Source organism: Homalodisca vitripennis, chromosome 4 (genome assembly GCF_021130785.1).
Source record: "Homalodisca vitripennis isolate AUS2020 chromosome 4, UT_GWSS_2.1, whole genome shotgun sequence".
NCBI lineage: Eukaryota > Metazoa > Arthropoda > Insecta > Hemiptera > Cicadellidae > Homalodisca > Homalodisca vitripennis.
Genome location: NC_060210.1, coordinates 181,016,613 through 181,041,020, shown reverse-complemented (window position 1 = coordinate 181,041,020; position 24,408 = coordinate 181,016,613). Strand labels below are relative to the sequence as shown.

Sequence of the window (24,408 nt, the reverse complement as noted above, 5' to 3'; positions counted from 1 at the left end):
AGCTTCTTAGCCTAATTAAGGGCACGAAGATAGGCTTACCCCTCTAACATCAAAGGGGCACACAATAAGCTCAGGTTGACGTGTGAGGATCTAGGAACCCACCCCAATATCCCAAAGGAAAAAAAAAAAAAAAAAAAAAAAACTATTAAATTACTGTAAACTGCTTGATCAGTAGTATAATGTAGATTGCAGAGACGAAGTTATTATCTAATTTTAAATTTTGATTGCACCAATGATCAATAATCCATCTAATGCCAAGGAAATGCTATTTATACGCTGTTATAAAAACTACATCATTAAATAAAGCTGTGAATTATTGCACATAAAGTAATCAAATCTGGTTAGCTCCTTTAACATTGTGTCTGGCATTTTTACTGTAGTTATTGAAAAGCAAATGGGGATAACACACTCTTGCCCTTATACTAGAAGCATATATACCCCTTAAACATATTTATTGATCAGTAAAAATATCAAAATCACTTATCACCAAAATTTAATCTAAGTTGAATTCCGAAACCATCATATGAGACCATTGTTTTGGTTAGTGCAACAGCATAAATCAATTGTGGAACTGTAAATAGATTAGACCGGGGGTGAATTTAAACGACCAGAACAGACTCATATTGACCGCAGCAACTTTTTAGTTAGATGATACACTTTCGTCATTGGGATAAAAAGGCTAACTCTTATTGTTACTGAAATCGTCAGAGCACTTCAATAAATTATCATGGAATGTTGGAGGGAATACGAATCTTATAAAAACTGTTTCACTTTACGTCTTCAGGACCCCAAAACACTGTTCTTTAAACTTAAATCTAAAATGGATCAGAAGATTGGAATAGCTTTGAGTGACTATCGATTATCTCAGGAGTGTTTATTATGTCATAGATAAAGAATACATGAATATAAATACATGAATATATAGTTTTCAACAGGAAAATGCGTGCAAAGCCACGGGTAACTGCTAGTATATATGGTATTTTTGAAATCAATAACAAATCTGCATTCTTTTGAATAGGTAAAAGTGGGTCATTGGATTAAAACAATTTTCTCAATTTTTTAAACACAGCGAGTGAATGACGCAATCAATAATCAACTTGACCACATTAATTAGTTCATCTTGTTATTACGCACAACTTTGTTTAATTTGGAACACACAGTGTTCACATTGTATCATGACATCCTTTTTTATTTCCACCTTTTAGTTCAGTTTTCAAGATAGGTTGGACTGATCCCAAATGATGACAGGGCAAATAGTCTACATAACTATCAATTGATTTAATATATCATGTCAGTGACAGTTACAATCTGTCCTAAAACATTTGTACTGACAGCTCTAATTGTAAATAATGTTACTGTGTAAATAAAAAAACAAAATGTAAAACCAGCATTTAATAATTTAATACTCTAGCAATACAATGTATATTTACACATCAAGGCAATATTTTGTTATCTATTTACATAATTCCAATTTAAAGTAGCCTAATATAAGAATCTGAGTAATGAAAATTTATAGTAAATATTTAATAAATCATTATTAGGCTTTTAAACTGAAAATAAACACCAACGTTTAGTTAAAACACACAAATATTCAAATCTATTTAAAAGTTAGAAATAAATGCATTTTACAATATTTGAAAATGATCTACAACACTTTATAAATGTTTATCACTTCAAATCATAATGAAATACTGTAAACTGCCACGAGAATATGAATTGTTAACATTAGGTATTTTTTATTATAAAAAACACCTCATCTATCACAGATAAACTAACGTTAAGCTGCTCGAGTTGTCTGAGATAATTGGTTTGGTCGCTTGCTAGGTGGTACCAAATGCATAGGCAGACTCATGGGCAGATCGTGACCTTCTAGACGTAAATCGATCAGATACATCGCTAGAGCAAACTCATCACCGTCCAACAAGCCATCCTGATCCACATCTGCTAGTCTCCATATCTTGCCCAACACTGAATTTGGCAATTTGGATTTCATCATTACTTCTCGTACGGCTAAAAAAAATCAATAGCAAAATTAAATTACATTTCTTACCATAACATAACATTTACAGCTAATAAAAATTCATGGTGTATAACGTAGGTGTCCAGTACGACCGGATGGACAGTCGACAGGTTTAAGTGTGCAGCTGTTATTACATCACTCCTTTTACTATGCTTCCTAGTGTGCTCTTATCTATAGGTTTATCAGCTGATGATAAATTTCATGTTAATCGAGAATATCGAGTTTTCAGCTTATCTTGCATTTATGAACAATATTCAAACTGTCATGAATTTTCCCCATGTCATGCCTGTTGTCAATAAGATGCTGGGTAAATAACAGTTTTGTTATTTTATCCGCGGATATGAATGACATTCCTTAAATCAGTTATGAAACCTGTCCTGTTTGCCCATAGTATATACTGTCACAGTCACTACATTTTAAAATTTAGACACCATTTCCACTAGCATCGTTGTGGTTGTTCCTATTCCTGTTCAGGATGTAACGTACTCTGTTACTTGTTTTAAACGTCAAATAGAGCAAATATCATGTGGAGCACTTTTTAACCACCTGATGATGTGGAAAATTTGTTCCAAAATACGTAGTGGCCTCCTACAACACTTAAAACTGTTTTAACAATCTACAATACCATATTTTAGTTTATAGCTTAAGATAAGATTAATTTAAGATACATTTTGTGTTGCTCTTGTGACAAAGAACAAACTTCATATAATGATAAATTAATTACAATTAGATAAACTTCTTGATTTTCAAGGCAAATATTTGAACTTATCCTCACTTTACATTATTATTAAATACAAATTTGGAACATTTATTGTTTTAACATACCTGACTGCATAACTTTCCCATTTACTGGGCCAAGGCTCTGGTATGTTGCATCATATTTTTTTCTATAAGAACTCACAATCCACTCCAAATCATTTCTTCCTGCATCAACTCCTTCACCCAAATGGTACCCAAAGGGTGAATCCTGAGCACGAGCAAACACACCTCCTGTAAAACAGTGTTACTGATATAATTACGAAGCTCTATGTAGCATTCTAACCTTTACTCATATAATTTAATAATGTCACTGTTTTATATGGGATATATTTCTCTGCTGTTTAGGATTATTGATTTAAGACAAGAAATCTCTGAATCCTATTGGATATGAGAAACTTCAATGAGAAGTATTCCCTATTTTCCCGTTTTTATTGGGTTACCACACTTTGGATTGGTTTAAGAAATGTCAGTAAAATTAGACTTATTGTCAGCTAAAAGACAATGACAATATAAGAGGATCTATCACAAAGACTTTCTGTGTTTTTACAGAGAAATGGAACATTAAAATAAATAAATATTTAATGCTGATAAAAATTTACGCTCATTGACAATGTCAGAAATTACAGCTCAGAATCAATCCTATTACAAAATATGATTAACCCTGCAACTGGCTTTAAGCGATTATCGACGCATTAACTACAGTTTCAAAATGGCACTAAGCTATTTTCGACGCATTAACTATGTCGTGATATGATCTCTCACAGCAAGTCTATTTTTACTTTGTTTGAAGTAAAACATACGTAAATCTAAAGATAAAGATTCAAGGTTTCATATTATACCATAAAACGCTCTATAGTTAAGTTAAATCTTTCATTATAAAATTCTAAACTTGGATGTTCACATTTCCGATTGCCATTTGTTTGCGTAATTTCCGAACACGCTAAAATTACCGTATGTTTGTAAAAATTCCCTATCGTGAGTTTACGTTCTACACGATCGTAAGTGTCGTCATTGAAAACAGTGTATTCTTGGCTTTCAGAAACATCTTTTCAATAGCCCGTAGGAAAATTAATGTTTATAAAATAAGCGTTTGAAAAGCTCGTGTTTTGTAAAATCCCAAAATGCCTAATGCTTCATTAAATTTTGTTATTTTTGTTACTTTATCGTTGTCTGGAAATAGTGAAAATCATATCAAAACAAAGAAGAAGAATTGCTCTAAGCAACAGTATAATAGACAACGAAGACTATGAACTAGTATTTTATTTTTGTTCTGTTGCGCAATCACCGACTCAGCCAGTAGAGGAGAACAACGCATCGCATGGTTGCCATGTTGATTTCTTTGTTGTTATTACGCCATTGCCGGTATTAGTGTATTGCTTGCTATTCATTAGGATATTTTAGACATTTCGTTATTTAGTGTGTATAAATAAAAGTTTGTTTATTGTTTTTTTTTTTTAATTAGTGAAGTGAAAAATGTAGAGGTTAGGTTAAGTTTTAGGGAATAGGTTGGATTGTTGTGAAACTGAAAATAAGCCTATGTTCACGTAGGTTCAGTGTTTTATAATTTTGTAGACAATTTAATATTAATTATAATTAAATTTTGATTTGAATTTATGCAAAGGTATTTATTATAAAAGTGAAAAAGTGTTTTTTTACTTTTTCTGAAGGTATTAGCGTTTTATTTCTATGACCATCGCTTGTTTTATTTTTTTAACAAAAAAATAATATAAATAAAAATACATTGTTGTACATTTTTGTAAACTTCAATAAACGTACTATCTTTATAAATAATATTTGGATGAAAAGAAAATTGTTAGCTAAAAAAGTTAGGCATTTATTTCACAATTTTGACTTTTGTAAAAATTAAAAAAAAAGTTTGTTGCCATAGAAAAATATCTTATACAATGTAAACTTCTATAAATGTCATATTTTTCTCTTCTAAATATATTTATCTCTTAGAAAAAAATATTTGTTCATCCAATAGATTCCAAAATGTCAAAATAGTATACATAATAGTGCTATACAAACTTTTTTCAGATTTTGTAGTTTTTATAGATATATTGTTCAAAAGTACCAATAAACTTCTTTTACCTAAATATTTTTTTGTAATTTGTAATTGAGGTATATAAGCAAACTTTTGTATATTTTAGAATTATTCTAAAAACTTTCATATTACCTGAGAGAGTGCTATACATTTTGAAAAATATTTATTTTTTACTAATATTTTTACGTTAATCTGTAAAAAAATAAAAATACATTAAATGATTCAACCTTTAATATTTTTTTGGGAAACTGCATTTATTTCTAAAGACATTGATGTTTTTAAAATGTTTTTATCTTAAAAAATAGATGAGTAGTGATTAAAATACAAAACCCTTACTAAATCACCAAAAAGTGCCTGCCATTTTGGGAAAAATGATGGCCAGTTCCAGGGTTAATATGATTAATATTAACAATTAATACAAAACTAACAAGTAACTAATATGACATTCCAATAAATTTGGATGATGTTGGCTATAATTGGATATTCTAATTCTGATTCTTGGCCCAATACATAAAAGTATGTTTTTATTTGCTTGGAAAACATCTCGATAGTCCTTGTGACTGGCAAAAAGTAAAACATATGCTTGTATATGGCAAAATATTTGTGGCAGTACGAGCAAGAAACTAATGGTTCTAAAACAAGTGCTATTTGAAAAGAGAATAATATTCTATTTTGCTGACTTCATTAGAAACTGTTCTTTATCTTAGAATTATACTCAAAGTACACCCTAGTAACATAGTCTGTTACATAAAAACTGATAGTGATTGATACAAAACAAGTAGACGTCTAAAATCACACTAAGATGTTTTCTTGGAAAGACTAGTAAATTTAAATTTGTATTATAATTTTAATTAAAATTAAAAATCTAGCAGAGCTATTAATACAATTTTTCTTACTTTCTCACATATCACACACTGCTACTTTAACCTTTGGTATCAAACACAAAAAGTACTTACTCCGCCGGGACATGTCAATACTACTGTAGTTATAGTATGTTTAAAGTGTTATATATCACTCTTTAGTACATCCCACTTTAATGTATCTCTTTCAGTACACTCTAATTTTCAACCACTACAATGTTCTGGACTAAATTCCACCATTTTTAATAAGCCACCTTACAAAGAAAATAAGGTTTCATAAGAAAACTTGTAAGTTTTTAATACTTTAAAGCTGTCAAAGAGTGTTCCTGCAACAACTGACCTGTAATGTCTGCTCCGGCAGCAGCTTCTTGGGGAACTAAATTCATGATGTCAGCAATGTCCTTAGCCAACATGTGCTCAACCCTCTCAAGCATGGCTGAATCGAGTGGTTTGAACTTGTCAAAGTCTTGATGTGACAATAATTCCTACAAAATTAAGAAAACTTAATACAGATCAACTTTAATCGATTAAAATATCTATAAAATCCACTTCATTTTTGTTTGTTGAAAGAAAACACGGGGTAGAATAATTTGTAAATTATGTTAATGTCCATACAATTTTTTACATAAAACTTTAGATCGAATTTTATAGACACATTTTAAGTAGGTTCACATGGTACAAATAAATATATGCGGATGTCCATGTGCACATACATGCATTCAAGTGTACAGATATTTAAACAAAAACCACCTTTAATCAACGGTCCCAGAATTAACTGTCTTCAGGAAATCAATATTCAATTTTGTTTTTATCGCCACAACACTCTCTTATATGGTGGAGAAAGTAAATACATAATTCAATGAAACTGATAAAAAATTTTATTTATGATACATTATAGAACACTACTCCAGCCATTATGCAAAATACCAACATGCTAAATGATTAACTAAACTTTATTACAACAATATTTTATTGGCACTCTTTCTCTCCTGCAGCCTATGATTTTTAGAGCAATGTAAGGAAACGCATACTTGCCAAAAAATACAGTCTCAAAAGCTTCATGGCAGAATGGAAATGTCTCAGCCTCAATGCATTATTGGGAATATCCTCATATCCTTGGGATTCACTAGTAATATAAATAAGGTTCACAAAAACTCTCAAGACGATATCGAGAAATGAAAAAACGTTATTCTCTCTTCTCAATCAATGTATTTTAAAACAAGTATAACAATAATGATCAATGTTGTTAATAGTTTTAAAGACCACAAAGCATCTCACAGTTTTTTACCTTCTTAGATGTGTGCATATGTGTGTATGTACAGTGCACACTGCACCTGTGTTGTGCAATGACATGCTTTGTACATATGCTGACTGCTACATACCAATTTACAGGTATATAGGTGATATTTTTTAACATAGAGCTTGTTCTGTTGACAGTTAGACCTTAGTGAGTTTATCACTATACTTTAATTTCTTACGCTCGCTTAACTTATTGTCTTAAGGTTTTTTGACATCTGAAGAGGTGGTTGGATTCCAAACCTCGAAAAGTAGTGTTATAGTTTTGTAAAATACAACCATGCCAAATACCAGAAACCCTGATATTTTTTCAACTTATCCATCAACAATAATAAGCCTATAAGTAAAGAATCTATGTGCTCTTGGTGAATGTTTTGAATATTCTTCTTGTATTTTTTGAAAATGGATCGCACAAAATATATTCATAATAGTTTTTAATTGTATAAGTTGTAATGAATCAGCACAACTCAGTTACACTATTAATGAATAATCTACATGAAATATTCATAAACATTACTTCTTAAAATTTAAATCTTGTCAAAGTGTGCAAATCATATTACAGTTTGTAATTTATTTTAACGAATTTGTAGTGTTATTGGACATTGAGACAACCAGTAGCACCAGTCTTGTATGTTTTACAAATCAGTATCTACTGTTGATGAACATTGTAATGATTTATTAATTTATCATGCAAAGCTTGGACAACACAAGGTAAATACCTGCATCTTTTGTAGTTCAGGAAAATCTCCCACGGGGATCAGGTACTGTTTTTCAATTTCTGTATAAATGCTACCTAGATTCTTGATGATATTATTCTTTTCTACATCCCTACCGAAAAATCTGGGCATTCTCTCATGAACTGCATCTATTATATGGGCATGAACCTGAAAACCCAAAAATATTAATTGTCATTATATCTTATTAGAAAATAATTTATATTACTTTTACATAAAATACGGAAACACAAAATCTGAGGTATGCATACAGGATTGAAGTATAAGTAAAACGTATCTTATTTTTACAATAATAACACATTTAATATAAAATAGCCCTAATCACTACATAAGTTTGTAACCAAATTATTGAATTAGAAATTATACATTGACAATCATTTTTACAAGAGCTTTTTACTCTTGGCATAGATACTGGAGTTAACCTTAATACAGACAACATCAATGTGTGAGCTCCAAGAGAGATTGTCATGAATGTAATGACAAAGTATTTTTTCCCGTTGTTTGGAGTTATTTCAGATAAGCCATTGTAGTCATTCGATCTTCCATATTGCTATGTTTTACTCTCATTAAGAACTAGATTGTTAAGTTGGCAGTATTGTTTTGTTATATTCACGGCTATGAAAGAATTCATTTTGATGGATATTAAGCCTTTTTTTGTAATAAGAAGGGTTGTGTCATCTGCATATAACGTAGCTTAGGCCCCGTCAAGATAATAGATAGCGTGGATGATCATTTGTTAGTAGAATAAAAAGCACTGGACCTAGTATAGATTCTTAAGGAACACCTCTAGTGATTGGGAGTAAGGTTAATCTTGCTTTAAGGGTTGTGTTATTTATTGTATTGTTCACTTCAACTGCTGTCAGTCCTTCAGGTAGCTAGCGAGCCAGTTATGCAGCTCCCCTAAGGCCCATATTACCTTCTTTTTGGAGTAGAGATTGGTTTATGCCATCAAATGCCTTACTGAAGTCTAGTAGCAAGGCAGTCACAGTTGTACTTTGTTCAAGTTGGTCAATAATGAATTCTGTCAGTTGAACTATAGCCGGAGTGGTAAATTTTCCTCGAAGGAAGCCATGCTGCTGAGTTGTAAAGATGTTGTGAGTAGTCAGATGTGTTATAAGTTGGTTCAGTAGGATTTTTTTCAACTACTTTAATTATTGTTAGGAGATCAATATTCGTCTATAGTTTTCCACTGATATAACGTTACTTTTAAAGAATACTTTTGCAAGTTATAATTTCATTGGAAAGATACCTTGTAAAAGTGACAAATTGATTATGTAACATAAGGGAATCGCTATTACATCCTTGTATGTTTCAGAGGTGTGGAGGCAAGTTGATTGATAATTGCTGTTGATTTTAATTTTTGGGATGTTATTTGACCCGGAAAGTACCATTTCTGGTGTGGTTGGATGAGGGATGAAGTCAGGTAGCACGTCTTTGCACATTGGTAACTGATTTATAGCTTGGCCAGCATTACATAGTGATGTCAACTATTTTTGTAAAATGATAGTTGAACTGTTCAGCAATGTCAGAAGGGTCCTGAATTTGTTCTTCATTGACTATTAAGTTTCAGTGGTTTATCCTAGTGGTACTATTTTTTAATTTTTCAGAGTCAATAATCTCCCAAATAGCTCTTTGTTTGATTTTGAGTTGTTAATAATCTCTGAAGTAGTCAGTTTTCTCAGGTTTTTCACATAAAGGTCATAGTTTTTTCTGACAACAGTTTCTATTTTACTGTCTTTGCTGCCAGTTAAGCTTTCTGTTTTCAGTGCTCTAAGAAGAGGTTTTCTTAATCTTTCAGATTCTTCATTAGTTGCTTTCAATTGTAACTTTCTTTTTGGATGGGATTTTTTATGAGGGCATGTTAGATTGAGGGTCTAAATGAGGATTTCATGAAAATAGTCATAGGACTCTTCCACAGAGAAGTGTTATAAACATTCTTCATGTCTCTAAATGAATGTGTTTAAAATATAAAACAATCCATGTTTTCCTGTGACAAGTGCCTGTTAGTTAAAGTGGACAGAGGTAATTTTTTAAAGTATTCTCTAATTGTGCAAAGTTGAGTAATGTGGTCTGATCAGTGATTATTAAATCATTGTCAATTTTACTTTTGTCCAGGTTAGAGCAATTAAACCAACTGATAATTTAGTGTGTTTAGTTACTCTAGTAGATGGGAGATCTATCCTATTAATATATTATGACTAACCTTTTAACTTTTTGTTTTTGTATTCATGATTTAGCCCATCCACAATATCACCTATGATTGTAGTGGGGCATTGCCAAGTTGAAATAAGGTCTAGAGTGCTAGACAAGTGTTAAGACTTCCACTTGGTGGTCTATAGATACCAATTATGTATACAGGTTTTGGAAATGGTTATGTCTTATGTAAGTTTCACACATACCTTCACATGCAAGATCACTAAATTGTGAGATTGTATATTTCGATTCCCAGTGCTTCATTAGCAAAAATTGCTACTCTTCCTTTTTTGCAAGTGTGCCAAGAGAAAAATACTATTAAGTTGTAGTCTGGCAGTCTAGTATTTGAGAGCTGTGATTCTTTAAGCCCATTCTCTAGGGTCAGGTGAACGGAGTTCAAGAGCGTGTGTTATAGGTAAACCGCTAACAAAAAAACCTTGGTTGATTTGAGTTCACGCAGGGTGGGGTAAATATCCCCCCACCACCCCTCCAAGTATCTCCACCACTGCTCGGCGCTCACTCTATTTCAATCTAATAAATCAGCTGACTAATCGGCTCAGTCGGTATCGTTCACTGCTGCGACCCGTTCAGTTGAACCGGTCAGTACAGAGTTACTAAGCCTTCCCGCTAGAGCGTGTTTTACTGGTCATCGTGTTGACTGAACAAAATGAACTGAATGTAATTGACCGAGGTGAACGAAAGGATCTGCTAGTAAAAAAGTATTCGAATAGAGGAAGGAAACAGCATATTCGTACAGTGAATGGTTAGATATATAACAATAAATGCATTGTTTCAGGAATCTAGTAAATGTAAATATATAATATTAATAGAAATGATTAACAAAAAATTAACTGTATGTTATTATATGCATTACTAAATATTTTAAACGTTAATACTTAAGAACAATGGACTTGGTTGATTAATTTGCCTTGATTTATCATAAGATTATTCCACTACAAATGTTTCAATAAATTACTAAACATCAAACAGACACATTGCTCGTTTGAAAATAATTTATTTTTATAAATAACACATTTTATACATTTAACCGATTAAGTTCCCACCACTTTTCTTAATACCCAGGTTGACTATAAGTTTTAACGGTTCATTGAAATAATATTATGCAAAACTACTACTCAGAACGCCCTCCTCTCAGATCGACCCAGCACATCGCACCTAATCGACCATGTGTACCACATGGATTGGTTACTATCGTTAGATGGCGAAGAAGTATATAGACCTGTTTGTCCCTTATTATCGCTGAACTTCTAACCCTTCCTCGCTATTTATTGTTATTCGGGTCTGTCCTTCACTATAATTACCATAACTAATACTTCATACGACAGTGCAGCAAAACTAGATTTATACTCGGTTACGTATCATTATCAATGTGACTTATAAATTGCCTGCGTGGTCACTGTTCTCATTTTGCCATCCAGCCGGAAATTAAAATTAAATTCTAAATAACCATTTAATAATCTCAAAAAATTACTAAAACTACTATTATTTACTTATAAAATCATTTGTTCTATTATTAGTTTTGAGTTCTAAATATTCACGACCAGAGCCTACGCACAGGTCCTACGCCCATGTAGGCTCATCCCGGTTATACTATTCTTCTTATTTAAAATTTTAACTGAATTAAATAGAATTAATACAAGGTTAGTTATAATGAGAAATAATTTAACTACGTATAAGTACCGTTATTGTTACACTCTGATACACGATTTCAGACATTGTATGTATTTGCATACGTTTTTTGCAAAACGTGTATATGTGTTTTATTGTACTATTTTTTTTATTTTATATTAATGGTTTATTAACCATTTTCATTTCATTTTTCATTTCACCTGATTTGGAAAAAAAGTATCAAATTTATTCAGTTGCCAGGCCAAATTGAACACAAACTTTCAAAGTGAACGGGTCTTTTGAAAGACCCGATTCGGATCACTCGTTCACCTTGACTGACTCGTTCGAATTGAACGGTCCAAGACCGAACGACACATCTCTACTGGCCACTGCCACTGCGTGGGCGTGGCTAACCTCACAACAAAATGTAAAACTCCCTCGTTAAGTACATCTGCTCTGGACCCATAAATGTTAGGCCTACAATAAATAAAAATTAACACAAATATATGTCATTTAAAACTGGACTAGTCTTTTAATTTACAAATGAAAAAGTACTAACAGTAGAACGTAAATAAGAACTCAATGTGAACGGTAAAAAACAATGTGTATATTTACTTATATATTTGTTCAAATAAATATGGTTACTCGTGTCAATATTGGTCGAATCGTTTTTAAAACGGCAATACCAGGGGCCTTCTGCTACTTCGCCGTCACTTTCAGACGTTAGATCCCCTCGTCCATCACTACCGTACCATCAGGAGAGCACTACCGGAACTCGATGAGTCGTTTGTTAACAGATATGATTAATTTATCCACTGCTTCGTCTATGACATATTCTCTCTGCCTATACGTATCTTCTATTTTTATAGACGTACTCGCAACACTTCCGCCATTTCGCAACTGGGTACTCACTAAATAAACTTATAGCAGAGCTCTTTTCTTTTCTTTCATGCACCCAGTAAAGTGTTCAGCGACTCTGCCCTTAATATCACCCCACACTAACTCAATTGGGCTCAGATCTGCATGATAGGGCGGGCAGACGAACTACAGTGTGTCCAGCATCATTAAAAAATTTATCAATGGAATATTTTTTTGTCGCAGGAGTAGATTTGACTAACACTATCAATTGAGCCTTTGTCATAGTCGGAGCGGAATTCAATACCTTGCCGGGTGAGCCAGTCTTGGATGTCGGCCTTTAACGTCGCACTGCTTGGTTTTTTGTCGTCTTCCTTGTTATGGTAGCTTGCATTGTCCATAACAACTACACTTTTTTTCAGGGAGATTTGGAATAAGACATTGATTGACCCACTTGGAAAAGTTTGTGTAGTCCATATCATCGTGATAGTCTTGAGACACATTGATTTTCCTCCCCTTCTTATTAGGCCTACTGGTAGGCATCCATATTTTTAAGGCATTTGGAACAAACCCTGCTTCACCTCCAGCGTGAATTATTATAAGTCTGGGCCCTTCCCAACGTCTTCTTTCGTTATCCCAATTTCAAATTGAGACTGCCAACACTTACGGATAACGTGCGACTTGTTAATATAAGTCTCGTCTACATACACTATATTTTTCTTCTCATTTCTCAGTTTTTGAATTTTGCGTAAATAGTTTGCTCGCCAGCCTGCTACATGAGTCTGTTCTATTAATATTTTTTCGCTTTGACTGAGTTGTAAGCCATTTGAATCCCATATTTTTCAATAAATTTCTTAAGTATTCTTTACTGCACTTTAGGATATTCTCTTCCGCTAACAGAGCTTTAAGTTTAGCCAGTGTAGGAGGGTATTTTTTTCAATGCATAAAAAATCATGTACTTTTCTTCTTATGACGCATTTTTGTAAAATCGTCAACAAGAATTTTTTTATTTTTTTTTACCCTTTTTTGCCATTGGGAGTGCAAAAAGCCAAACTTCTTCTTGCTTGAGATCGTTTTCCCTCAGCTGCTATTTTTTTAATTAAGGACTCAGAGACGCCAGTCGCATGCTTGTAGCCTCGACTACGTTGGTATTGTAAACTGTACTGTTCCTTTGTGTCTTTCAAATGTTTGTAGGACCATTATACACAATTTCGCGAGCCTGTCCGTGAAGTGGAACGACCCGAGAAACACTCCGATTTAGATGTAGATGCCATCGACTATATGTACACGCGAGCTAAGCAACACTTGTATAGGCTTACACACAAACAAAACAATTCAGATAGAGAATAGGTAAGTAACTGCAGTAATAAACAATATGGCGCGAGCAAGACAAGATTTAAACAGCTGACAAGAAGATGCTCCGCCCACTCGCCACTCCCCCCGCCGGAGGGGGGCCCCTCCTGCGCTGTGCTGCTCAAATAGTTGCTTCTGCGCAGGTTTCTTTGTTAGCGGGTTCACCTATAGTCTCTTTATTTCCCCCCTATGCAATCAATGTTCTGATGAAAAATCGTCAGCTGGTTGGCAAGGTTGTAAAAAATAAAACTATTTTTGCCTGCTTTTTTTGGGAGGAAGAGTTAAAAAAAAATTGTTTCCAGGGGCGTTTGTAATCAGTTCTTCTGTGTAAGAAGAGGAGTGTGTAAAGGAGCTGAGTTTTATCTAACGAGATTAACGAAATAGTTGTCATTGATGGTTTTGGAAAAGTCTATATATTTAATAAAAAATACTTCTATATCTTCATCATTTGGACGGATTTTTTGCAGTTGATGAGGGGTTTTTTGAGCTGTGCTGAATAGAGGACATAATTAAGTTTTTTTTTGTGTGGTGTGACTGGCTTCAACTATGTCAATTTCAGGAAAGAAATAGGAGTATTGTCCGGAGAGGGCTTTTGTAATTATGTCAATTTCAGGAGAGCAATAGGGTTGTCCGGAGGGATCTGTTGTAACTATGTCAATTTCAGGAGAGCAATAGAGTTGTCCGGAGGTAGCTGTTGTAACTATGTCAATTTCAGGAGAGCAATAGGGTTGTTGTCCGGAGGTAGCTGTTGTAACTATGTCAATTTCAGTAGAGTAATAGGGTTGTTGTCCGGAGGGATCTGTTGTAACTATGTCAATTTCAGGAGAGCAATAGAGTTGTTGTCCGGAGGTAGCTGTTGTAACTATGTCAATTTCAGGAGAGCAATAGGGTTGTTGTCCAGAGGTAGCTGTTGTAACTATGTCAATTTCAGGAGAGCAATAGAGTTGTCCGGAGGTAGCTGTTGTAACAATGTCAATTTCAGGAGAGCAATAGAGATGTTGTCCGGAGGGTTATGTTGTAACAATGTCAATTTCAGGAGAGCAATAGAGATGTCCGGAGGGTTATGTTGTAACAATGTCAATTTCAGGAGAGCAATAGGGTTGTTGTCCGGAGGGTTATGTTGTAACAATGTCAATTTCAGGAGAGCAATAGAGATGTCCGGAGGGTTATGTTGTAACAATGTCAATTTCAGGAGAGCAATAGAGGAGTAGTCCGGTGGAGGATGTGTAACTATGTCAATTACAGAAGACTAGTCAGGTTGTTCTGAAAGGAAGTGTTGAGCACTTTAATCTTTTAAGTGGTTTGTCTATGTTCAACTGTATCAATTCGTTTTCTGACCAGAATGTAGACCATGAGAATGTAACTCCTCTCCACAATCACCTAGATCCCTTTTCTCACCATCTCTCTCACATGCATATTACGTTTTTACTCATCTCTTCACTAATAAACTATCATTTTGATAAAGAATTGAATATGCTACTGATAATTACAAGTAGGTTACTCATTAAAATATTAATATCTTACTTTTGCTAATCTAGCTCGTTTACTGAGATCATTGATTTTCCTCAGAACAGAGTTTCTTGGAAGTGATTGAATATCTCTCATTAAGTCCTGTTCTTCATCTTCAAATAACCTGTAAGATTCAGTACTTAAATGACAATAATTAAATTTAATTCTAAACAAATGGATTAAAATTAACTATAATTGGTAGGTTTTTGTAATCAAAATGTAATCAGAGGCCTATCCAAAATGGTTTCCAACAATGTCTTATTTTAGAGACATTTAAATAACTTATTATACAATTTATATTTCTTCTTGAATAATTTCATAACTTCTATTTAATTTGAAAACTGAATCATGTAATGACAGAAAAATAAATAAGAAACACAATAAACTAATAGATATAAGTGTTTATGATTTGGAAGGTATACTCAAATCTTGTAGTTTTTACAGCCATTCATACAAAATGTGAGCAAAATGCTGCATGCTGTTTGTTATTTGCAAAAATTGAGACATCTAGCGATGTATTAATAATTCGTTTTAGAAAATCTTTTAAAATATGATTAATATGTTAATTCACTAGATTTTGTGAAACTTTTTTATTTAAGTTTGTATTGGTAATTCAATTAATAAATTTTATATATTTTGAATTGAATTGGATCTAGCATGTAAAATGAGTTTTAAGATCCACAATAAAGAACAATAGACAATATTCTAAATTGCCTCTTAAAATGTCAAGATATTGTTTAAAAAAAATGTTTTTAAGATTTATTTTGATTACAGCTATAAAATGAGAATTTTTGATTAAATAACATTTCCCAAGTTCAATAGAATACTTTTGAAAAATAAATAAAATCATACAATAGGTATTGTTATATTAATTACTGTAATGAATTTAGACAATGTTAACTCACCTTCTATTTATGTCATAGCGAAGAGGTTCGTCCCAAAAGGAGCCAACGTAGACCCTCGCGACTTCTGGTGTATTTAGAACCTTCCCCAGAGACCACATCAGAGCACCATACACTCTTAAAAGTGACTGATGGTCCACACCATCAGCTTTGTTCAACACTATTCTCATCTTATCATCATGTCCTCTCAAAGCTTCTATGGATCGCCGGAATTCATCGGAAATGTCTAACTTATTTGCATCAAACAGTAATATTATCCTGTCAACTCTTTCAGCAAACCACTCCAAAACACCAGCAAAATCATAGCCCCTGTCGACTCTTTGCTTTTCACCTGACAGAATACCTGGTGTATCAACAATTGTTACTGAGTTCAAAACAACAGAATCTACCAGAGAACACTGAAATCTATTTAAGAAAGAAGTGCCAAATTTAGTTAAAGGTCTAAACTGCTTTTTTGGGTCTAAAACCAAAGCATTTCCTGGAATATAGCCTGTCTTGTCACCCTTCATTATAACGATAAACCTGTCAGTAGTAGGTTCTGGGCCTATATGACACCCTGGGAACTCTTGCTCTAAAAGATACTTGATTAAAGTAGTTTTTCCCGTAGAATACTGTCCTATAAACATAATCATTGGTTTTGCATCAAAATCTTGATCTGTCAACATTGGAGAATGAAATTCATGAAACAAGTACTGTTCTTCTAGGGGCAAAAGCTTGTTTTGATAAATTGTTTTGAGTCTGTTAGACACTGTTCCCAGAAGTTGAGAATTTTCTTCGTTTTCTTTGTTTCCCCATCTAAAACACAAAAGGAATAAATAAAATCGAGCAGAAATGATTAAACTCATTATATACTCATTGATATTGTGGCCAAAAAGTTAAATTAGGTCTATACTTTTCTGTATGTACAAACAACAGTGCTATTAAGATTTAGTTATACAAAATGTACCGCAAACCTCATTTAAGCAATCAGACCTGGTAACACCCTTCTTTTGGGAATCGTGTCACTATGGAAACAAATTCAGATTCAGCAGTATTAGTTTGATTTCCATTTCACCTATCTTGTAAATATTTTACTATTAATTACAAAAGTCTCTTTCCACTTAAGTATTAATATTATAAAATCATTTAAATATCAAAAGGAAATATTATGACTATACATTATTATCACATCTAAAAAACCATGTTTCACCCCCATTTTGTTCTCTTTTCAAAGATGATGATGATGATGATGATGACATGAAAATGTAGTTAACTATATTCAACAACATAACAAATATTCCTCACAAGCACTATACTTGTCAGTTGCATATGCTCCATTTTAGATTGTCATCACGCTATTTCAGAGATAAAATCTAATATATCAACACAATAGACATGACATTTTATGTAGCCTACTTTTAGAACATCACTGTTATAATACTTTCATCACACAGTTTTTGAGATATAACGATTGAGAAAATTCATAGTAATTTCAAACTTTGATACTGTAATTTCTGCTAAAACTGTTCTTAACATAAATTTTACAATTTTTCAGTGCTTGTCCACAACAAACACATTGTAAAAACATAAAAAATTATTGTTTACCGCATCAAGTCTTGTCATTGTGATTTACTCTGTTTGCTATAACACAAACACATGCAAGCACAAACATACACACTTTATTGACTACTTTATTTTGAGAACCAAAATGGTTATAACTGAAATGTGATGTGGTGGTTCCTCGTATTTTAAACTTCATTTCTCACTGAGGTATCTCTCATGGTATAGATGTTTAATATGACATAATCATTAGAAATTCGTCTTTAAAACAACTTAATTTACTTTTTCCTTTAAACATAGAAATTTAAGTTTTGCAACTCATGTTGATTTATCACACTGTAACTATCAAACATCTTCAAAAATTATTTGTAGCAACTATTAGAAGATATATTGAGCTAAATCAAATGATTATCTCACTTTTTAAAATGAAAGTAGTCATAGATCTAAAACTTATTTTAGAATTTTATTAGTTAATTTGAAGAAAGTCCACATTTAAAAACATTTATCTTGAAATCACACAGTGTATTAAAATGATAACCAAGATACCACTAGTTATAAGTGTTGGATTTTATGTGGTTTAACCTGTTGACAAGTATTGGGAAGTGATACTCAAAAGAACGTGGGCACATTCCCCGGTGAATACAGGTGTACCGGCACGTCATCAGCAGCTAGCTGCCTTGTTAAATTCGACCCTAGGTGCTTGGCTCATTCTGTCCATTAGAACTATTGTAACCACCTGTTACTGAACGATGCTACTTTCTAGCAATGTTTCAATGGATTGTGTGACATCCTATTTTAACAGGGTTTTCTCATAATTATTCATAATCTCTTACAGTCTGCTTTCAGAGAGCCCTTTTGATAAATATTTTAAATCAATTTTATATGTTTTTGATCTAATTTGGAACAACTATTTATTTCAAATATTGTTAATTTTACTTTGTGTTTTTGTTTTACTAGACCTATTTATACAATTAAAGTTTCTCGTATGAAAAAGGTCAATATTAGGACTTTTTTCATTAAAATGTGTGCTTTATGTGAACATTTATCATGTATTAAATAAAACACAAATTAATTAAAGAAAATTAGATAACTTTTTTCGGTTAGGATGTGATAAGCAAACCCGGTTTTTTATATTGATATTGACAAATGATATAATTTAATTATAACTTTTGATAGAATCAAAAATCTTTATTGCCGGCCCACAATAACTGCATTGACAATGTTATCAGATGGTTTATACATATACACAGTTTAACACCAACATTAAAGAATAAAATAATACATACTACATACTTATGGTAAATAGTACAAGTCACAAAGCATAAAAACTAAAAGAATAAATTATCTACATAAGTTTTGAGTTTTTTTAAAAGAAAAATTACTCTGGATAAACGGGTACAAAGAATAACTGTGTGATTTTTCCAGGTAAATAATTAAATAAGGTTGTAAGGTTAAATAAAGTGATATAACCACCCAATTCTGATTTTTGAACAATAACTAACTTGTATCAACTATAAACACTTTTTCATATAATAAAAGTATTTTATTTTATAGATAATAACAGACAGTCGAAAGCTCGTGGAGGACCGTGAAACAACATTTAAAAAGTGGCATACCAGCTGACCTGCTTGCTGATCATCTCTGTGAGTATTTGTACAGAAGAGAAGTACGGTTTTCCAGAGAAGATGCTTCAACAATTTCTCAAAAGCGGCTAATCATTGTTACCAGGAGAAAACATAATTAATTACGCATATTTCGTATTTCCTGTTATAAATGTTATTTATGTAATTATCATTTCATTATTATTTATGAATTTTTCCTATTTCCAGTTCTAATTGTTTGTTTGATTGTTACAGCTCATTTATTATTTATAACATTATATTAATTATTTTAATTTAAAATACGATTGTGATTATGACTATAGATATGTTGATATGATTTATAAATGTGTGTTCGATAAATAAATATTAAGTATTGATCATTGTGCTAATCGATATAACAAACCAGACCCGCTTATTGTACGTAAATACGTACTCTACTCCTTTTTTCTTTACTTCTTTGTGTCAAGCCACAGTGGACGAGCCATCACACCTAGCTCAACAGGAAAGCTTTTACTTTTATAACGAATGAAAATAATTGCAATCATCTTTAAAATTTCTCTATTTTCCACCGACTGGCTCATGGACGTCCATGAAATTTAATTTTTTTGTTATTAACAACCATTTAAATGTTTTTAATTAACTTAGTGTAACCGGCACGAAAACAGTTCAATAAAATTTGAGGCGGTATTACGATATCCCTGGTGATCTTTGGATGTTCCTGCCGTGACATGGCTATGTTCGGGGCGACCTTAATAAGCGGCCTACACTCGTTATTTGATTGTTATTATTGAAATATTCAATATTATATATTAATTGTACAAAACAAGAATGGTAATTCTAAGCAATATATGGGTCAACTTCGATTTTTCTCATATTACAATATAATGTTCCAATAGTCAATTAGAAAAGGAAATGACTAGAATTTCTTGCCGGAAAGCAGTTATAGGGAGCAGGCAACCGCCAGACGGTCATATATTGCAAGCGAGTTACCTATTAGTGATCAGGGGCACTGACGTGATCTGGGCTTCAAATTTGGAACTTCTCGAGTTAATTTTTTTTCTAAAAGAGCAAGCAGCGCGAAGCGCTGCGCAGCGGGCAGGCATCGTGCGTGATCCTTTTTTTTATTAAAAATTTCTGATAAATTGTTATTACATATTACAATATAATGTAGGTAATGTATGTAAAACAATTTTAAACACATAATTACATGCTGGAAAGCAAAGTAAACCAATATAATCCGCCCAATACAAAATCTCCGTAAAAATCTGGTAAAGGAATCTGTGTCATTCCTTTGGCCTGAATCAATTCAGTATATACGAAGATCACGCACGATGCTTGCCCGCTGCGCAGCGCTTCGCGCTGCTTGCTCTTTTAGAAAAAAAATTAACTCGAGTAGTTCCAAATTTGAAGCCCAGATCACGTCAGTGCCCCTGATCACTAATAGGTAATTCTCGCAGTTGCCTGCTCCCTATAACTGCTTTCCAGCAAGAAATTCTAGTCATTTCCTTTTCTAATTGACTATTGGAACATTATATTGTAATATGAGTTGCCTGCTCCCTATAACTGCTTTCCGGCAAGAAATTCTAGTCATTTCCTTTTCTAATTGACTATTGGAACATTATATTGTAATATGAGAAAAATCGAGGTTGACCCATATATTGCTTAGAATTACCACAAGAATTATAATACATTAACTACAAGACTAATACATTACAATTTTTAATGACAAATAATTAACATTACAAAATAACAAATCTAACTGTGGCCTAGACCTACAAATCAGAAATACGTTACGATATTTATAGATATAATTGCTTTTGTGAAGGCAGTAGCCTAACCCACATGTATATCTAGAAATGTATCACATAATTTTCTCAATTCATCGTCATTTTCAAAATTCTCAACAAATTAGTTACTTCTTGCTGTTTATTGTTTACATGACAAATTACTGTATGTAATAAGTTTGAATCATATGTTTCGTTAAATAAATTGTAATAGATTGAATTATTATTTTGGATAAAAATAATGAAACATTTGATAAAAACAATTGAATAACAAGTGTAGGTCGCTTATTAACGTCTACCCCTATGTTCAAATAATGTCTACTTGATATAACTTATATACAGTCCATGCAGATAAATGGAATCAAATGTTTATATTTATTTACGGTTACAGAAGATAATGATGTTTATTCCATCTTCAAACTAAAGAGCCTATTGGTTCAAGAAATATTCAATCCAGGTTTCACAGCATCTTTTTCAAAATCTGGAAATGTTCAGTTTTGTGTATTTTTATATATTACAAGAAAATCAAAAGATGAACTAAAGAAAACATCTGAATATTCATTTTTATATAATTGTGGCAAGTCTAACCATTTAAATTAGATATAAATAGTTTATATTAGAAGTAGACACTTTATTACATAATTAAAATATAAAAACTAAAATTCATTAATTATTAAAATGCCTTTGAATTAAGTACGTACAGATGTAACTACAGGTAACCTTCAATTTTAACCTAACACTTACCCCATGAATTTTCTTGATGGGTAAGATGACACAGACATAAATCTGATGTTACCATTTTGCAATTGTTTTAACAATCGTAACGAAGTCATTTCAAGTTGTTTATTAAATTAAATATATTATAACTGTATTAACTTACTGGCAACACAAAAACCACTCAACTTTTCAATTTACACTGACTCCAAAAATACATTTCTGCTACCAATACTACAGAAAGCTCATTGCTGAAGTGCCTTACTATGACTATACAGCTGATAGCACTACAACAGAGGGGTCCCCACAGGCCACTGAGTGACGGACTGGCCACTAGACCTAATACAATATCACCTTTTCCCGCTACTAACCTACCCGGCCTTTGAACCAATATAACTGTAGACGTGTAATCTACACAGCATAGGATTACTCAGCTCTCTTAAATTTATAAGAATATGGAATACGGAGATATATAGGAGCACCAGTGGCGTATTTCAAGTTTTGCCGCCCAGGGGCTAGCAGCTATCTGCCATCCCTTGTTTGATTTATTGTATTAAAACGTAGCAGGTATAAGCAGTGCTTAATTTCTAAAATTTTAGGTGTGGGAACTCTTAAAGCGGGAAGCTCAGACCGGTGGGTATGGAATACACCCCAGGAAGGAGGGGGCCCTCACCCAGGAAAACTTTTGAAAATTATAACTGTAAACCTTTGTTTTTAGGCCACCCAGACATAATAATACATTCATTTTTATAAAATACCAAGTGATATTTTAATGCTGTTTATTTTCTTTAAGGTGCTTGATTAGGATGTAAGAAAATAAAAACATGAATTTAAATTATTGAGTTTACTCTCTACTCTACTCTACTCTACTCCATTAACACCTTGTTGCCTACTTTAAATTTCCCAGAAATATTTGGTTTGATTTCATTGACCATTTTGTTTGAATCAATGAAGCTCGCCAATATTAATTTTTTAATGAATGGTAAAATAAAAACAAATTGAGCCTTATTCACAGTTTTATTTATACACATTACAGTAGTAATAATAATACATATTAATATGTAAATGGACGTTTGTTAATATAACAGCTTTTTTACAAGTTTGCATATTTTACAAAAAAATTGCATACCTTATGGGTACAAAACAATATTAATACATTCAAAATAAACCAACTTCTTGGAAAGGAAAAGGAAGCGTTTAATTACACACAAAATAAATGACACACAGAGTGGAGTAACACGGTTTCATTTTTTAAAATTTAGTGTAGTTTTAAAAAGTTAAGGTTGATTATTTTATTTGCTTATCAGTTATTATAACAAATATGTACGGATTTGTAGTATAATATTGTAAGGCAATGCCAAGACTGTTGGTAAACTTAGTTTTAGTTGTTTGTTAATATTTTAAAGTGAAAACTACAAAAGAAACAAAACAACAATACACAAAACTAACTGTAAGTACAAAAAAGAACTCAGAAACTTGAGTTCAGAACACAACTATAAGTTAGGCATAGGCTAGTTATTTTAATGAAAACTTAATGTTCTGCAATTCTAAAAGATATTTAAAAAACAGATTTAGGAAAAAAGTTCCCACAATGCAATGCTGTCTTCATGGTAAGTTTTCTGCCCTCGTTGTTTTGACTTGGTGTCAAGTGCAGAATGGTGTCCCTTCGCCAGCCAGGTTTTGACGTGTCGCTCGGGATTGTATCTAGCCACAGGAGGTCCTAGGAGCCTGATCCGCAATAAATCGCAAACAGTGCTAAAGTAGAGTGAAGATCTAAGAGGAGACATAATTAGATTCATTGCAGAAAACCCACGTTCACATTCAGCACTAGACACTGCAATACTATTTATGATGGAAATCAGTTTCTTAAACGACGGCGGTTGCTCTAGAATAGTAGGTTTCTCTCCACTTAACAGGCTTCAGTCCCTGCTTGAAGTGTCTGAAGTCTCTAATTATATCCTGAGAGCTGCTAATCTTAAATCTATCGCAGATTCGCTGGATCTCACATTCTCCGTAGGTGATGGATAAGTCTTTTGGCCAATACATGGGGTGGATCACTTTGATGTCATTCATGATTTTGGTGTAGTGTTCAGCCGCATTTGAAGATGATGATAGCAACCTTGAAGTCAAGTTGTTAGCGAGGCTCCGATAGAACTGTTTTTCTGGAATACTGGGTATCTTGGATCTTACACAAAGTTTAACATCTTGAAACATCAAATCGTCAATAGCAATTTTAGCTTCCACTGAACGTCTACCCATGTTTTCAACTCGGTTTTCAAACACTTTGATTAACAGTGTTACATCACTGTGGGCTTGGATAAGGTTGAGGCTTGATTTTTGAAGCTGTAAGGACAAATCCGATAACTCTTCTAGAGCATCGAACATCAATGCCAGGTTGTGTACAAAAGTTGTAGAAGATAATGTACTACAAAGCCCTTTGTAAGTTGAACGTTGCTTCGAGTCCCTTTGTTTGTCTTCAGATGCTTCAATGAAATGATTGTACAAAGCTTTAAAATCTGTCCAAACTGCTTTCACCGCCATTAAGCTGGAGGCTACCCAACGAGTATCTAAAACACGGCCGATTTTCAACATTTGCTCCTCTAGTCCTTTAGCAAC

The 24,408-nt window shown here is 32.8% G+C and overlaps 1 protein-coding gene across 1 annotated transcript; it reads right to left on the bottom strand.

Annotated features, from left to right (window-relative positions):
- Positions 1–1,377: 1,377 nt before the first annotated feature.
- Positions 1,378–22,090, bottom strand: LOC124360714 (EH domain-containing protein 3-like). The gene is made up of 7 exons (XM_046814551.1): positions 21,823–22,090; positions 16,158–16,949; positions 15,268–15,376; positions 7,699–7,863; positions 6,024–6,168; positions 2,846–3,010; positions 1,378–2,010 (listed from the first exon to the last, which is right to left on the bottom strand). Exons 1-7 carry the CDS (start codon positions 21,909–21,911, stop codon positions 1,778–1,780), a joined length of 1,698 nt encoding a protein of 565 aa, XP_046670507.1. The 5' UTR covers positions 21,912–22,090; the 3' UTR covers positions 1,378–1,777.
- Between the last annotated feature and the right edge of the window lie 2,318 nt (positions 22,091–24,408).

Bases quoted from the DNA above. Each gene is read 5' to 3' on its own strand.
- LOC124360714 (XM_046814551.1), bottom strand. From the start codon at position 21,911: ATGACTTCGTTACGATTGTTAAAACAATTGCAAAATGGTAACATCAGA. The intron at 7,864-15,267 runs GTAAGATATTAA...TTGGGTTTTCAG, and splicing joins AACGAGCTAGATTAGCAAAA to GTTCATGCCCATATAATAGA. The intron at 6,169-7,698 runs GTATTTACCTTG...TTAATTTTGTAG, and splicing joins CTGAACTACAAAAGATGCAG to GAATTATTGTCACATCAAGA.